The following is an 18,087-nucleotide window of genomic DNA, read 5'->3' as shown; positions in this document are numbered from 1 at the left end:
AAAATAAAATAATGGGAAAAGATGTTATTCACTAGAGCAACAAAAAGTGCATAAAATGTCTGGGAACAACCTTAACAAGATGTGACTGGGACCTATATAAAGAAAAGTACAAATCTTTACTGAAAGATTAGCTGGTTTTTATTGATCACTTATAGTGTGTTGGGTACCATCTGAGCATTTAGCAATTTAGCAGGTATTATCACATTAATCTATAAAACCATCCTGGAAGTGAGTGTTAATTTTAAAGTTGTCAAAACTAAAGCTTAAAGGGTTTACATAAAGTGTCCATCAAGTATTATGTGGCAAAAACTGAAATTTGCACCCAAGGTTTTTGCATCCAAACCCACACTTTTGACCTTTTCCTAAGCCATCTCCCCAATAAGCCATAAATAAATACACAGACAAATGAAGTTGGAAGGTGTTGTCTGCGTATTTCACAAAGATTAATTCATTTCACTCCTCCATTCATTCCCACAGTATGTACTGAGTGTCTACAATGGGCAAGTACTGAACTAAGTGGTAGACACAAAAATATGAATGAACTCTCAAGGAATCTACTGATGGCGAAGCCACATAATTACATGTCATTATGTCACCATTGGTGAAGGCAAGGATATTCATAATGAGTGACTAGCAAGTAGAGGAAAAATACATGCCATTGTCTTGCGGGTTCCAAGATGGCTTTTTGGAGGAGGGAAGGAGTCTTAAAGAACCTGTAGTCAGCTAGGTGAAGGGACTGGAGAGAGAGCATCCCAAGCACAGAGAGTTGGGTGGGCAATTAATATTTATGAATTCATTCATTCAACCAACAACACTTCTATAAGCATCTGCTATGTGCCAGGTATAGGTCTGGGAGCTGGAGATAGAGTGGAGAACAAAATAGCACCTCTGCTCTCATGGAGATGGCATTCTAATGGGAAAGGGTAGGAAATAAACAGGAAACTATATGGCAGTGGGTGCTAAATGCTATGGAGAAAAACAAAGCAGGAACCTAGAGCATCTGTTTTGAAAGTAGGGAAGCCTGGATTATATGTTGGGTGGTCTCTGAGGAGGTGATATTGGACTCCAGAGCTGAAGGAAGCCAGGGAGTGGGTCACCTGGCTACTGGAGGAAGACATTTCTGGACTCAAGGGTTCCAAGGTGGGTGTGTGATGGGCTTAAGGAAAGGATAGCCTGGAGGCTGCATGGCTGATTATGGGAATGAGGCAGTGGGATGTCCATTCGGGTAGGGCTTTGAATGGCAAGGGCTATAGCTTTTATGTTGAGGGAAATGAGAAGCCAACCAGTCTTACTAGAGAGGTCTTCCTGAGAAACATTAACAAGAAAAAGACAGGTAAATGTTGCTGCTTGCAAACTTAACATTTTAATCTACATGAAAAATCTAAACAAAATCCAAAGCACACAGCCAGGTAGAAAACAATATTTGCAACAAAAAGAACAAAAGAGTAAAATCTGGATCCTCTAAAGAGTTAGTACAAATTGATAAGAAAATAGTAAGAACTTACAGAAGATCTAAGTACATAAAATTTAGAAAGCTCTGTAGGTCAAACATCCTCAAATTAAAAGGCCAAAACGGCCACAAATGTATATGTAGTATGTGTGATGTGTAGAGGATACAAATATGTAAATCAGTAAGAAAAAATAAACACCACAGTGGAAGATGAGCCAACGATTTCTCCAGATAGTTCCCAAATGGAGGATTTAGAATTATTAGGGAAAGTTGAAAAAAATGTTGAATCTGAGTTATAAAGAGATGCTAAATAAAGCAACATAGTTGTTTTCTTGGGTTTTTTTTTTTTTTTTTTTGCACTATCAAGTAGGGAAAAACTTTTCAATAAGATGATACATAGTGTGAGTGAAGATGGCTTGAAGTAGGCATTCGTAGGCATGGCGGTTGAGGACAGAAGTGGAGTATGTTTTCTAAAAAGTACTTGGGCGATCCAGAGCCAGAGCATCACAAATGGTCATACCCTTGGACCCAGTAACCTGCACTCGTGGAAGTATGTCACAGGGAAATCATCCAAAAACAAATGCATGAAGAACAACCCAAAGTGTTTAATTCTCAGGATTTCCTTGGGGCCTGAAATGGGTCTCAGCTGTGTCTGGAAGCCACATTGACTGGAGAGAGACATGGGTGAACGAAGGCAACCCATCCTGGGTACAGAGAAAAAGATGCAAAGGGCCCTCAGGTTACAATCCGTAGCAGCATTCTCTTCTGGTCACTAGAAGTGAAGAAGAAAGAATATAAAAACACTCATTTGAAAAGATACGAGTACCCCTATGTTCACTGCAGCATTATTTATAACAACCGAGCTATGGAAGCAATCCAAGTGTCCATGGATAGGTGAATGGATAAAGAAGATGTGGTACATATAGACATGGAATATTACCCAGCCACGAGAAAGAATGGCATCTTGACATTTGCAACACATGGGTGGAGCTAGAAGTTACAATGCTAAGTGGAATAAGTCAGTCAGAGAAAGACAGATATCATATGATCTCACACATATGTGGAATTTAAGAAACAAACAAAAAAAGAGACAAAAAGTACAGATTCTTTTTTTTTTTTTTAATGTTTATTTATTTTTGAGACGGTGCGAGAGACAGAGTGCAAGAGGCGGAGGGGCAGACAGAGGGAGACACAGAATCCAAAGTAGGCTCCGGGCTCTGAGCTGTGAGCACAGAGCCTGACGTGGGGCTCAAACTCATGACCTGTGGGATCATGACCTGAGGTGAAGTCAGACGCTTAACTGACTGAGCCACCCAGGCGCCCCAAAAAGAACAGATTCTTAAATGTAGAGAACAAACTTGACTGTTAGCAGAGGGGAGGTGGGGGATGGGTGAAATAGATGATGGGAATCAAGGAGGGCACTTATCATGATGAGTTCTGAGTAATGTATAGAATTGTCAAATCACTATATTGTATGCCTGAAACTAATAGAACACTGTATGTTTACTATACCGGAATTAAAATAGTAATTTGTTTTTGGTGGGGGAGAGGGGAAAGTGGGTGATGGGCATTGAACAGGGCACCTGTTGGGATGAGCACTGGGTGTTGTATGGAAACCAATTTAACAATAAATTACATATTAAAATAAAAAATAAAAAATAAAAATAATTCTTTTAAAAAAGGTAAAGAACAGGTAGCCCTTTTCTTAGTAAAAATTCAGCATTTTATTTTTTTTAATTTTTTAAAAATGTTTTTATTTTATTTTTGAGAGAGAGAGAGAGAGAGAGAGAGAGAGAGAGAGCATGAGTGAGGGAGGGGCAGAGAGAGAAGGAGATACAGAATCCAAAGCAGGTTTCAGGCTCTGAGCTGCCAGCACAGAGCCCAACGCAGGGCTCGAACCCACGAACCGTGAAATCATGACCTGAGCTGAAGTTGGACGCCCAAACAACTGAGCCACACAGGCGCCCCAGAAATTCAGCATTTTGTAGGCTTGAAAGGATGTTGGACCCTTTTGGCATGGACTCCCCACTCTATCAGCATTTCAATCCGGAGTGGCTGCTCTCTGGGTTACAGCTTTCTCAATTCACTAATGAACATCTGATTTCAGGGAGACTTCCTAATGAGTCAGGCTTCTAGCATTATCTGTCTCCGACAGTGCCTGCCACAGAGGTCAGCCAGCCTAATGTGGACAATACCACCACCCCCAACCTCAAAACCAAAGCTGGATGTGGTTACCGCATAAGTGAACATTTGTTCTGGGACTCTGGCCATGGAAAGGCATTTTCCACTGCACTGACCAGCATTCATTCTGTCATCAGACCTTACTAAGTGTCCAGGTCTTATTTATAACAGAAAAAAAAAAATCCAGAAACAATTTAAATGTCTGACACTGGGAGAATGGTTGAGTAAATTCTAGTTTAACCATAGACCGGAATGTTGTGCGTCCATTTAAAATGCTGTTTATGAACAGATTGAATATCTTGGGGGAAAAGCTCATGTTATAATGTTTACTGAATTGTTGCACAAGAAAACCAAGAAATGACCTGAATGGCCATCAAGAGGGGAGTGGTTGAATAAATTGAGGTACATCCATGCTGTGGAATATTACACCTTTATATAAAAAATAAGTTAGATATGTATCTACTGGCCTGGAAGATGTCCCTGACGTATTGTTAAGTGAGAAAGCACGTTGCAGAGAAATGAGCTAAACCAGAATCTCTTTTTAAACAAAATAATAAAAATTCTCCCGGAATGTATCCATTTGTTTGCACAAGAGTGGAGAAGGTTGGAGAGGGACATATACCTGCCTGGTCACTTTGGATTGGGTGGAAGGGAGAGAGATAGGAGATCAATTTTTCTTTATATGTCTTTGTGCTGCATATATGGGTATCTGTGTATATTACAAATGCACCTTGCCTTTTGTAATTTGAGACAAGAATAATTTACTGAAAAAAGAGCATACAAAATTATATACACAGTATTAGCTCCACAATGTGAAATATGTATGGAAAAATCTAGAAAAAATGAAAATATTCAACAGCGGTTGCCTCTGGGAGGAAAGTGAGGTTATGATGCTTTCCCTTTTTTATCCTTGCCTATATTTCCCAAATTTTCTTCAATGAGCAAAATGTATAAATTATTGTTTAAAATATAATGGCTTCCACCTTCTCACTAGTCCATCTTGCCTTTACTTGCTACATTCTGGCCTCGGTCCACCTTGACTCCTGCCTCCTGCCTTTGCTGAAATTTATGTATCTATTCAGCACATCCTTACTGAATTCTAGGCAGTGGGGATACAGCAGGAACTAGGACAAAGCTCCCACTCTCTGCGATCTACTTCCGGAGGGACCATTCAGATATCAAACTGAGTGACCTTGCCCAAGACCGTCATCTGAGCCTGGTCTGTGGTGCTCAACACACTGAGTTACCTTTTCCTGTGTGGAACTGCCCTCTGGTTCTCTTCCTGCCATTCTTCCTGCCCCCTACTGTATCACCTTTCTTGGCCCTGTGTGTGGAAAGGGGCTCTGTTCTGAGCCCCTTCACTTCTTTTTCCATAGCAGGAGTACTGTTTATACCCGGATCCTGAATCAGAAATGGTAGATCTGTGCAGGTCTGAGCCCAGGCAGCAGCCCAGGATGCTGGGGATGGTGGTAAATGTTGGTATCAGTGGTTGTCCAGGACATGGATGAGAGTGGCCTTTAAGGTGTGGTATCTGTAGGGTCTATACTCCAGATGTACTCTGTGCAGCCCCCACGTGGGTGTATTTGCTTATGTCTGGTCTAGGATCTGGGCCCCATGGTCCATCACAGGGTCTAATCTAGAGGAACTAACAAACGAATGAATGAATGAGTGAATGGCATAATGCAATGACATCACCAGGTTTTAGACACATGAGTAGATCTGGTGCCTGTACCAGTGAGGGGGAGTTCAGGGGAGTGGACTAGGGGCTCCTTTGAAGCTTTATTTCATTACTATTGTGGCTGAATATTTTTCTGGTTTCTGGGCCACTTATGTCTTATTTTGTAACCTAATTTGTTCAAGACCTTGTCCAACTTTTCAATTATAATGCTTGTTGTTTTCCTATTGATTTGCAATAGTTCTTTGTATATTAAGGCTATTACTTTTGTGCCGAACATTTTTGTATCCCTTTCTCTTTTGTTTCTATTTTTGACATACATATACGTTTTGCAGAAAACTATCAAGCTGGTAGTATTTTCCACAGCTTTTCTGTTCGGAAAATCAGTGAGATAGTTATTTGCCTATGTTTTTTTTTTTTCTCTAATTATTTTTTGGCTTGATTTTGTTTTAGCTTCTCTTTTCTCCATCTGAAATTTGTTTTAGTAGATGGTGTGAGTTGAGGAGGTAGCAGTTCTTTCCCCAGTTAAGTCGGTGACCATGCAAAATGTTTTTCTTTTCTCAATGATTTTTTAATGTTGTCCTATAGGTATCTCAGTTTTTATGTGTATTTCCGCTGTTTCTGCAATACTACTTCCTGTTCTGCCTCTCCCCTCTTAGACCACTGCCCCACTATTTTCAGAAGCATCATCTGGTAATTCTGGTTTGTATCTTGCCAAAGGAAAATAGTGCATTCACTGCCTTTTCAAAAAATATGCACTGTCTGTGGCCATCTATTTTTCTAGTTAAACTTAGCTCTCATTTTACCAAATTTAAAACAGGTCATTGGGCTTTTGGTCAGAATTGCATTAAACTTGGAAATTAACTTTTCAATGACTTTTCAAAAGGTTAATATTCTAAATTAACCTTTCAATAGTTAGTCTTTCCGCTCAAGATGACGTTATGTCTCTTCAATTATTCATTTTTTTAAATCCCTTTCTAAAAGTTATTTTCAGACAGTGCCTGCACATTTCTTACCAAGTTTATTTCTATGTAGTATATGCATTTTGTAGTTATCATAAAGAAGAACTTTTTTCTTTATATTTTTATCTGCCACTGGCATATGGAAATGGTATTGATTTTGTAAACTTACTTTGCATTTGACTTCTTTGCTGAGTTTTTTTTATTAGTTCTAAAAGCTTTATAATTGATTTTTTTTGTTTTCGAGTATACTAAAATATCATTTGCAAACCATGTTTTTTTCTTGCTCCTTTCTGTGTGTGTGTGTGTGTGTGTGTGTGTGTGTCACATGAGTTAGCTCTCTTCCAATAAGCCATGAAACCTCACAGGTGAGAGTAGCATTTCTGTCTCATTCCTGATCTTAATCAGGTGTTTCACCATAAGTTTGAATGTAGGTTACTGTTCTAAAATGGATGTTTTATCATGATAAGGAAATCTTTTTTTCCTAGTTCCAAGTGCTTATTTTAATCAGGGTTACATGTCTGATTTTATTAAATGCCCATTTAGCATTTATTCAGAAGACTTTAGCTTTTTTTTTCTCTTTTTTAATGGGATACTTTGTGTTAAGAGATTTCTCTCAATATTAAAGTCATTTCAGAGATTAACTGTCCTTTGTCAGTTAATCCCTAAAGTGGGCTTTAAAAAAATTAGCGTTGAGTCCATTTATCAGCATCACAGTTAAGGAGGTGGGTCTCAAGTGGCTGCTCCTGTGTGAATCCCATCTGTGAGTAATCATGTGGTTCGGGCTCCATTCCTTAGTATGTCTTTGCCTTAGTTTCTCATTTGTTCACTGGAGGTAATATTAATAGTATTCACCTTATAGGGCTGTTGTGAAGCTTAAACAACTCAATATATGTAAAGTTCTTAGAAGAGTGTCTAACCAAACATTCACTAAATAGAAGCCATATATTAAATTATTGGGAATTTACCATGTGTGTGGTACTGAGCTTGGGGTGTGGATTCAGAGACAGGAAAACTCACATATGGTCTTTCTTCTCATTGAGCTTACAGCCTGGCAAGAAGACAGATACTTATGAAATAATCACATGGAAGCATAGAAATTTGCTTCTATGATAAGTGCTATCAAGGAAAGGTTATGGCATCATGAGGACATGTAATAAGGGGATTGAGCTAGTCAAGGAGAGACACTGGACTGAAATTTGAAAGACAAATATGCACAGAAGGTAGGGAAGAGTATTCTAGGAAGAGAGAGGAGCATATACAAAGGTCCTGTGGCTGTGCAGGAAGATAGTATGGCTGGTACAAAGGACTGAGAGAGTGGGGTTTGACTAGACAGCTAGTGGACACTGGGTCTAAGAGGTCACTAAGAGCCAGACCATGCAGTGACCCTCCCAGGTCTACAAGTGATTTTTCCTTATTGAACAGCAGCGAGGAGCCACGGAAGGTTTGGTGTAGGTCAGGGGGAAGGGGAAGTAACCAGATCAGATGTCTGTTTTGAGTAAGACGCCCCTGGCTGCGGTGTTGGCAAGGACCAGAGTAAACATGGTTGGCCAGTTAGGAGGTTATCATGCAGTCCAAGGGAGAGACTGGTATGAGTTGGCAGGAGTGAAGGGGACAGGGTGGTAGATGCCTGTGGGGCTGTGATGGAGAGGAAGGGGCCAGAGGAGAGGGAGGGAGGGGGACATCACTAGTCTGAGCATCCCAAAGGAGATGCCAGGGCTGGAGCTCAGAGGGAAGTCTGGCCTGCACTGTGATGTTGTAGGTTGTTAGCAGGCAAATGGGGAGGTCCTCTAGACTAGACACAGAGGAGAGGTCCCAACACGGAGCCTGGAAGGGAGCCAGAGAAAGAGCAGGGGAAGGAAAGGAGGAGTGGGTGGTGGCATGGGAGGAAGCCTGGGACCACGCTGCTCCAAGTGTGGTCCCCAACCATCAGCGTCATTGTATCACTGGGGGTCCAGTGAGAGGAACAGCCTCTGGCCCCACCAGGATGCTGTCCATTGGAAGGGTCAGAATTCACATTTCAGCCAGGCTCCCAGGCAGTGTGCATGCACGGTGAAGTCTGAGATGCTCTGGCCCAGCAGGAGTGTTTCCAGAAGGAGGGTGTGCATGACCAACAGCCTTAGAGGCAGCAGAGAGAGAGGTCTGTTAAAGTGAAGACTGGAAAACATCCGCTGGACCCATCAGTGACCTTCGCACACCTGTTTGGGTGGATCAATAGGACCTGAAGGCAGAAGTGACAGAGATGGAGAGTGAGTGGGAAGTAAGAAAATGGAGACAGAAAGTATGGACATATTGTGTTTTCTAGAAATCTGTCAGGGAAGGGGAAGAGAGAGATGGGGCTGGAGGGTGTGTGGTGAGAATTGTTTTCTTAGTGATGGAGTCCTGAGCACACTTAGGATGGGAAGGCTTCATCAGAGAGGAAATGATGGAGCCTGTGTAGCATATGTAAGAGAGGAACACGAATCTGGTTCTGGAGGGTAAAATGGGGATGGGATCTGAAGGGCACAGGGGATGATCATGTTTAGATTGGAGCAGGGGTGGCTCCTCCACAGTGAGAAGGAGGACGGCGTGGGGCAGGTTGGATGGGTTTGGAATCAGGGGGACCAAGGGATTCCCCCTTGTGGCTTTGTGTTCTGTGCAGAGTGGGAGGAGAGACAGCAGCTCAGAGGAGGGGCTGGGAGAATTGGGAGTGGAAAATGGAGAAGGTTGCGAATTATCGTTCTGGCATTTGATGTTCCAGAGGAGAAGCCTGCCTTCTGCCCGGTCCGGTTGCTTTTAGTTTCAACTCTCTGAGCCTCAGTTCCTCGCCTCACAGTCATTCTGATGCTGAAGTACAATGATGTACATTTTATCACCTGCACAGTGCATGACATGTGCAAGCTCATGCTCCATCTGTCATCCATCTTCCCTCCCTCTGCGCCACGCCTGGGGTGGCCTGGGAAGCACTTGGAAAAGCGGGTTAATATTCCTCCCGTTTCTCTGGAAGCTTCTAAGAGTTCTGGCCGTACTGATCTGTGCTCTTTCTCTTTCCCAGGCCAAAACTGCACATTCCAACTGCAGGGTCCCAATGGGACAGTTGAGAGCCCAGGGTTCCCATATGGCTACCCCAATTACGCCAACTGCACGTGGACCATCACGGCGGAGGACCAGCACAGGATCCAGCTCGTGTTCCAGTCCTTCGCCCTGGAGGAGGACTTTGATGTCCTGTCGGTGTTTGATGGCCCGCCCCAGCCAGAGAACCTGCGAACCAGGTACCCCCTGAGCTCATTACCGCAGCCACCAGCTGGGCCCTGAGAGCCAAGCTCGCTTGCCAACAAAGACCTCTGTTCTTATGGGGTCTGCCCTCAACTCCTTAGGCTTTCTTTATATTTCCAAATTCTTTTCTCCAGATTGGAAGTACCCAGTAGGCAGGACTGATGGTAGTGTACTTGGGAAGATAAGATAGAAGACACAAGGGATTACAGAGAAATTTGAGTCTTTCTATTGAGACTGATTTTGCATGGATTGATGTGTATGTGTGTATATCTATTGGTGTATATTCTTTGCACACATGGAAATCTATTCTCTCCCCTTGGCCCAGCAGATATGTGCTATAGGCTAATAGTGAGTATGTCTCTTACATCCTGTACTTGAAAACAATCAAGATGGATTGTTGGAATTTGCTTTATGTTTGCGTGGGGCAAAGTTCCCACTCTCTCAAACCCCATCTTGGTTATTGGAAGAGAAAACTACGGAGAGCGCTTTCCTGCACCCCATCCCCCAAGCTGTCTCCCAAGGGGGAGAGTTCCCATCAAGGAGGGAGATGGGAAGGGAGGCTACTGCTTGTCCAGACTTGTCTGGGATGAAGGTCAAGGCCCAAGAGTCCTAGCACTCCAGGTTTTGCTGGCCTGGTGGCCTGCCGTGCTCTGTGGCAAGCCTTGTCTGGGTTCTGCCAGTCAGGCTCTGGGCTCCTCAGGGAGCCAAAGGGTTAGTGGTTTACCGGCCAAGCCCTGGGGAGCTCAGGGTGCTAATGAATGGAACAGTAATGATTGGTTTCCTGGCAAGTGCTTTAACTCTCAAGGTTTTGTTTAAAGATGCTTCTGTGCCCTCAGCTTGCGAGCTCCCAGAGCAGGGTCACAAACAACATTTATAGGGAAGCACCAGCCCTCTTCTCTCCCACCCCCTGCACTCTTAGGGCAGCATGGAGGTGAGGCTTCCCAGCCTGCAGCAGGAGTGGGGGCAGCTGGGACCCCTCTGATTAGTAGTTCCTCCTGAACAAACCTGGGCTTATCCATCTTACCTTGACATTTAGCAGCTTCCGCACACAGTAGGTCTTCAGTGAAAATTTGAGGAAGAGACTGGAGTCCTCTTCACTTATTCATTACACAAATATTTCAAGAGCACCTCTTATGTTCCAGACACTGGCCTGGGTGCAGGGGATGTAGCAGCGAGCAAATCAAAGCTGCTGTCTTCACTGAGGCTACATGCTAATGTGGGAGACAGGTGTGGATGTGAATATGTGAGTTTAGAGTTCAAGGACATTGGGGCTAGAGATAAAAAATTGGGATACTTGGGGTATAACACCATGAGACTGGATGAGGTTGCAAGGGAGAGAGTCCTCACCATCAGATGCTGAGCTCAGGTGACACCATCTGGGGGCACCTATGTCTACATTTGATGAATGTTGAATGATGTTGAAAGATAGGAAGGCTAATGGGGTACTTGGTTGGGATGTGGACAGCGGAAGGCAGCCTCCACTTCTGTTCCAGCTTTCCTTACGCTTACATCCACATGGATGTGGTCAAACCTCTGTTTTCCCATGTTGGGTTTGCTCACTCTGAGAGTGAAGTACAGAAGACCCACTGGAGGTGGGGGGATTGCTCTGGCCCAGAAGGCTAGTGGGGAGTGATGTTGGTAGGGGAGGCCCTGGATGTGTTTCTGGCCCCCACACAGCCCACTCTGGCCAACAAGCCGTGTTTGAGGACAAGGCTCCCAGGGTTTGCACCCTCACTACGTTTGTACCCTCACTACCCACTACCTGCTTGGGTTCTCCCTTCCTGTCACCTTCCCGATCTGCTCATTTTAGTTCATTTCCGTAGCCAGGGGCATGCAGGCTTGGCAGAGGGGAAGGGCTGTAAAGAGTGCTCTGCCTCTTGGGGCCCCCACAGCCAGAGGAGCTCACCCCTTGGAGGACACTAAGAGGGGATGTGATCCCAGAGGGCAGTCCTAATAGCAGGAAAGAGGGGAATATGCAACTCCTGGAAAGTTTTGGAATGGATCTCCTTTAAGGGTGGGGGACGGGGACAGCAAGTGTGTGTTCGCTGGGGTCCTTGTGCAATGTTTTCATGATTTTGCATGGTTATTGGGTTTTCTTCTTATTCAGGAATCAGTTTCTATCTGTATGTTTGTCCAAGAAATCATCCATTTATGGAGATCGTCAAGGGTCTCAGCTTAGAATCAACATGGTTTCCCTTCTCGACGGATCTGAGAACACACCTTCTTTCTTGCATCTGCTCCTGTGTGTTTGTGTTTTCTTTCTTTTTACTCAGTTAGTATTGTCAGAAGTTTGCCTATTTTATTGGTCTTTTAAACATCCCACCTGTAGGGCTATCAATTTTATTCTTTCTCTGTTCTCTGATTCATTTCTGCTTTCATCTTTATTCATTCATTTTCTTCTTCTTACCTTAGGCTAATGTTGCTGTTTTGCTGATTTCATGAATTGAATTAGTTTCATTATTTCCTGTTTGATAATAAAAACATTAAGAGACATTTTCCCCTAAGTATAACTTTAACCATATCCCATAAATTTTGATGGATAGTTGTTAATTTAGGAAGAGTCTCTAATTGTGGTTTTGTGCCTTCCTTGACTCTGGGATTTTTTTTCCCTCAGATTTCCCTCAGATTTTTTATACTTAAAATGTTATTATCTAGTTGTATTGCATTATGATCAGATGATGATTTCTACTTTGGAGAATTTGTTGGCTTTTTTCCCCACAGCACAAGATCATTTTTCTGAGTGTTCTATGAGTATTTGAAAGAACATATGTGAAAAATTCATGTTATTAACATTATGCAGTTTTTCTAATTTCTTATTTTCTGAATGATGTTTGTCAAGGGTAAGCAATACATTTTTTCCCACATTTTTGCCATTGTTCTTATCAATTTCCCCTTTTATTACTAAGTTTTTACTTTATATATTTTGGTGCTATACTCTTCAGCATGTATGTTTCAACATTAGAATCTGAAGAGTAAACTTGATTTTTTTTCAGTATAAAAGTTATCTTTATTCCCCCAACTTTTTTGTTTTAAATTCTACTTTGATGCTAATACAGTCGCCTTCATTGTTTTTTTAGGTTTGCATTTATTGGGTCCCCCTCTTTCCCAATTCCTCTGTTTTGAATATTTCTGTCATTATTTTAGGTGTATTTCTTAGTACAAAATATCATTGGATTCTTATTCTAAAACCTTTACTGAGAGTCTTTATTCTTTAACAGGAAAGCTTAACCTACTCACATTTTTTTGGTGATAACCTATATGTCTGCTCTAGTCTAATATTTCATGCTTTCTGTTTTAAAGTTTTCTTACTATTATTTCCTCTCCTCTACTTTCTTTTTTAAAACATTTTTTTAAGTTTGTTTATTTATTTTGTGAGAGAGCAAGAGTACTCGAGGAAGCGGGAAAGGGGCAGAGAGAGAGGGAGAAAGAGAATCCTAAGCAGGCCCTGCACTGTCAGCACAGAGCCAGACCTGGGGCTCAATCCCATGAACCATGAAATCATAACCTGAGCTGAAACCGTGTCTGACATGTAACCGACTGAGCCACCCAGGTGCCCCATCCTTTTCTCTAGTTTCAAGTGCACGTTTTCTTTGCCTTTGCCTTTTCTGTGATTTTGATTCAACTAGTGGCTAAATTACTTCTTCAGAACACATTTTAAGGTGTATTTCTCTCAACATCTTGTCTGGCTAGGCTTTTTTTAAAATCAGGTCTTACTGGCACGGCAACCTGTAGAAATTCCTTAGTGTTTGTAGCATGTAGATACCTGCCTCTTTTTCATACTTTCCAGAATGGACATTTATATTGGCTCTTTTTAATATACCTTTGATTATTTCCATAAGAACTTAGGGGATCAGATTAAAGGAGAGTTTAACACATTGGCTTGGCTTGAACTGGAAATTTCCCTCTTGAACTGGAAATTTCTTTTTAGATTTGTATTCATTTGGATGCTATTGTTTTTTTAAAAAATATTTTTTAATGTTTATTTATTTTTGAGAGAGAGAGAGACCAAGTGTGAGCAGGGGAGGGGCAGAGAGAGAGCGAGATATAGAATCTGAACCAGGCTTCAGGCTCTGAGCTGTCAGCATATAACCCGGCACGGGGCTTGAACCCACAAACTGTAAGATCATGACCTGAGCTGAGGTCAGACACTTAACCGACTGAGCTACCCAGGTACCCCAAATTATTTTCTATTTTATTTCCGTTTTGGATTACTCACTGCTAATATATAGAAATACAACTGGTTTTCTGATTGTTGGTCTTATGTCCTGTGACCTTGCTGAACTTATTAATAGTTCTGATGCTTTTTTACATCTGTGAATAAATATTTTTGTTTTTCTTTTGCAATGTAGATGTCTTTTATTTATTTATTTTTTGCTTAATTGCACTAGATAGGATCTTACAGTATGATCATGACTAGAAGTGGTAAGACTGGACATGTTTGCCTTGCTTTTGACCTTGAAACAGTATTTCACTGTTAAGTATGATGTTAGCTATAGGTGTGTGCTAGATGCCCTTCAAGGAAGGTGTTTTTGTAAAGTTTATTTGTTTATTTTGGGAGAGAGAGAGAGAGGTAGTATGCTCGAGCGGGGGGGGGGGGGGGTGCGGCAGAAGGAGGGAGAGAGAGAATCTCAAGCAGGGTCTGTGCTGTTAACACAGAGCCCAGTATGGGGCTTGGTCCCATGAACCATGAGATCATGACCTGAGCCGAAATCAAGAGTCAGACGCTTAACCGACCGAACCACCCAGGTGCTCCCAAATGAAGGTTTTAGGTGGAGGATTTTGGTACAGTCTGGCTGCAGTGGGGAAAATACACTGGATTGGGGGCCAGGCTGGTGACTGCCAGGCCAGGCAGGAGACAGCCGTAGCCTGAGCTAGATCAATGAAGAGAGAAGATGGGCGTGGCTTTGTGTGATGTTAATGAAAAGGCATTGTCCTTGTCCCTGAAGCTAAGGGCAGATTTCTAAGGACTTGTGGAGTGGAAATAAGAAGAAGAAAGAGGTGGAGGATGACTCTGCAGTGTCTGGCTTGGAAGCAGAAAATAAGAGAGATCAGTGTGCGGTGAATTCCAGTCTCCAGTAAAATGTGTTCTCACGGCATAGCCGGGTCTTTTCTGTACTGACGTTTTAATTTATTCGTCTTGTGGAACAGGAGGGCCACCTCCTCACATGTTGTTTTTCTGTGGCAGGCCTCGATTTATACGCAGGTAGGTTCTACATTTGTTAACGCTGTGATCTGTGCAAGGTTTGGCGGCTCTGAGCCTCATCTATAAAGTGGAAGTCACACAGCCCATCTTACGGTGTGGTTATAGGTCAGCCACCCTCTGCAGATCCTTCAGTGCTCCATCAGTGTTAGGAGCATCCTTCCCTGCCTGGGTCCTAGGAAGTTGGACTGCTCTAGAGGGCTTTGGTGACTGTCCTGACATTTCATCTGTGGCCCACTTACTAACTGGACTTTTTAGATCACAGGACTGCAGGTGTGGAGCACAGACACTGAAAAAGGAGTTGGGCTCAGGGCAGTCACTCACTGTGGGTGGTATCACTGAGCGTGTGGTAGCCCAGCAGTGGGACAGGACCACCAAGAAGCCTCTAGCAGGTTTCTCTCTGCCTGCGTAGTTCATGGTTTTCTGCGTTCATTGTCTAAAACTTGATGGGCTTAAGTTTTGCAGTCCTGCTGTCTATGCATCTTTGAACGCATCTCTCTTTTCTTCTCTTACTCTAACAGCGATCTTTTTTCACCCTATGCATGCATTCCAGCAAAAGGCTGAAGAGTCACCTCCCCACCCCAATCCCCAACCCCCTTTAACCTCACCTTTTCTCCAGCTGCTTGCTCATGGGTCGTGTTATGAGCAACAAGCTTCCTTCCTGGTTAGATTCTAAGCAACTTGAGGCTGGAAGTCAGGGCTTCCATCATGCTTTGCTGTGGCAGAACCATGCAGTGAGGACATGAGCTTGTGTTGTAGCTGTTCCTTAGCCGCTGGTGGAGGACATGAGCTTGAGTTGTAGCTGTTCCTTAGCCACTGGGCATCTGCCACTCACTTTGACTCTTAGCCTCAGCATCCCCATCTAGAAATGGGTGTATCAATATCTGCTTCGTAGGTTGGTTGGTGAGGATTAAAATAGATAATGTGTGAAAACCACTTTGAATTTTGATAAGAGATAAACAAAAGGAATACTTGTATATTTGTAGCAGAAAATCAGGAAACACCATTAAGCAAAAAGACTCACAAAGCTCCCCCCCCCGCCCCCCGCCCAAGTAAATGTATAAGTCATTTGATAGAGCAGTGGTTCTCAACCCCCAGGGGACATCTGACAATGTCTGGAGACATTTTTGGGTGTCACAACTGGACAGGGGGCTATGGCATCTGGTGGGTCAAGGCCAGGGATGCTGCTAAATATCCTGCCATGCCAGGACAAAGGCCAGGAGCGCTGAGGTTGAGAAATCCTGATGTAGGCGATGGAGGAGTTAAGGCCTTTGGCATCAGACATACTTAGGTTCTAATCCTGATTCAATGTCAGGGACCTTGGACAAGTGAAACAACCCATCCGAGTCGGAGCCTCAGTTTCCTCTACTGCAAAACGGGCGGCTCTCAGTGGTGCTCTGTGCCGACAGCAGCACCTGGCATCGTTAATGAAGACGTGCCAGTAGACACACTGCGCACGGCTCGTTCTATATGCAGATGCCATTCATCTCCCAGCGACTCCTTTTCTCCACCAGGAGTTCAGAGCCATCTTCTTGAAAGCATCTCACATTTCATCTAGAGCTATTCACAAGCAGCCACATCCCAGGGTGCCAGAAGGCAGCGTCTGGCTGCTTGAAATTAAATTTACAATAGAAGCTGATCAGATTCTTCTCATAATGGATCAGGGTGGGAAGCGAGAGTAGAAGCTGGTCTTGAGAGCCAGGGAGCCTGTAGGAGTTTGGAAATGAGCAAGAAAAGAACAAAGAGCCTTCCAGATAATGCAGTGTCAGCCCTGCCTGGATGAATTATTGCAACAATCCCCCCATCTCTGCTTTGGCACAATTAGATGGCCTTTCCATGCTGGCAGACATCCTTTTGCGTTGCAGTTTTAATGTGGGATGAAGTTTTCTAATGAAACGCAGGCAGACGTAATCTACGGAGACGCTGCTAATAAACAGCATCACCGCGTATTGGAGGGTTTATAGAGCGCTGGTGATGACTGCACCAGTTAAGCACAGCTAAGCATCCCTTAATTTAGACATTTGGGCTCAAGTTATGGGAAACACTACAACTCGTTCCCTCAATTACTGGCAGTACGCATTCTGTCATCTGCCTAAGGTGGAAATGCAATTTAAGTCATTCGGGGCTGGTTGCAGATTTCACTCAACTGGCGTTAGACACCTGTTTGGAAGTTGTAAAAAATCCACAAATTTGCCAGATTTACTGTCTTCTTATAAATATGTATCGCAGCAGAGGCCCCTGAAGGACCTGTCTTGTTTGGATTCCTTAAAAAGTGTTCCTTGCACATCAGTAGGGCTGTCCTTGGAGAATCTTCTCCCCGGAGTGCCTTGAGAATGTGCTCTTGTGTGTGGGAGGCGGCTGGAACGGCCCATGGGGAGGAGGGAGCATTCTTTCTGTACACGACTGAAACAGGGAGAGGATGCTGGAAAGGGGAAAGAAGAGATGGTGACGTTGAACACCTCTCATGGGCCAGCCGCCATGCAAGACACTCATTCGTTCCGTTTATTCAACCTTTATGGGATGCCTACCAGCAACACCAAGTGTTGGGGATACAGCGGTTCGCAACACAGCCTCTGCTTCCAAGGAGCCTACAGTCTCTTTAGGGAGACACATAAATACAGAGGCAATGCTAGTTCACGATGCTACACACTATGACCGGGGAGCTCTCTGTAGATGCTGATCTATCGGCCTGGAATGCCCTCCCTCCATCTGCCCCTTTGCTTAGTTATTGGTTACGCATTCTTCAAACCTCAACTCACTTGTCAATTCCTCACTCAGGGACTCCTCGGAGATACTCCTACTTCTCAACCTGGTCAGATCCTCCTATGATTACCCTCCTCGGATTACCGTGTATCCCTCCTTCATGGTTTTACATGTGCATATGTGTGATTATTTGATTTATGCCCATACTCCTTGACTGCAGACACTGTTTCTATTTTGCTCTCCATTGTACCTCCAGGGCCTGGCTTTTAGTAGGTGCTCAACAAATATTCAGGGAATGAATGAATGAATGCTCTCTAGAGGAAGGGCATGGAGGGTGGGATGGGGACAGTGTTTTGAACCAAGAGAATAGCGTGTGTAGAGGTCCAGGTAAAATCAAGAGAAGGCGAGGTGCAGGCTGAAAGTGGGTTCATCCTGGGGGAGATTGTAGTGGAGAACTACGGGTGTGGCCAGGCCAGATCATCAGGGGCTCTATGTGCCATGCCAGGGAACTTGTCATGTATTCTAAGGGAAGTGGGGACACCCCAAAAGGATTTAAGCAGGGATTTCATGCGTTATCTAATCATTCAACAGCACCCCCATGAAATGAGCAGTGTTAATTTTCATTGCAAGAGTTAGATAAGCATCTGAGGTCTCTAAGCTACCA

General features: G+C 43.6%; 1 protein-coding gene across 5 annotated transcripts in view; it reads left to right on the top strand.

Annotated features, from left to right (window-relative positions):
* The window catches only part of CSMD2 (CUB and Sushi multiple domains 2), a 595,308-nt gene that overhangs the window by 51,187 nt on the left and 526,034 nt on the right, over positions 1 to 18,087 (top strand). For all 5 annotated transcript variants that reach the window (XR_008293800.1, XR_008293801.1, XR_008293802.1 and 2 more), the window contains exon 2: positions 9,300 to 9,516. Coding sequence is in view for 2 of the 5 variants with exons in the window: in XM_027059738.2 (XP_026915539.2) it covers positions 9,300 to 9,516 (217 nt within the window). In the remaining 3 variants the exon portion in view is untranslated. The remainder of the gene's footprint in view (positions 1 to 9,299; positions 9,517 to 18,087) is intronic.

Source organism: Acinonyx jubatus, chromosome C1 (assembly GCF_027475565.1).
Source record: "Acinonyx jubatus isolate Ajub_Pintada_27869175 chromosome C1, VMU_Ajub_asm_v1.0, whole genome shotgun sequence".
NCBI classification, from domain to species: domain Eukaryota; kingdom Metazoa; phylum Chordata; class Mammalia; order Carnivora; family Felidae; genus Acinonyx; species Acinonyx jubatus.
Note: the sequence above shows the minus strand (reverse complement) of the source record. Positions and strands in the feature narration are given on the sequence as shown.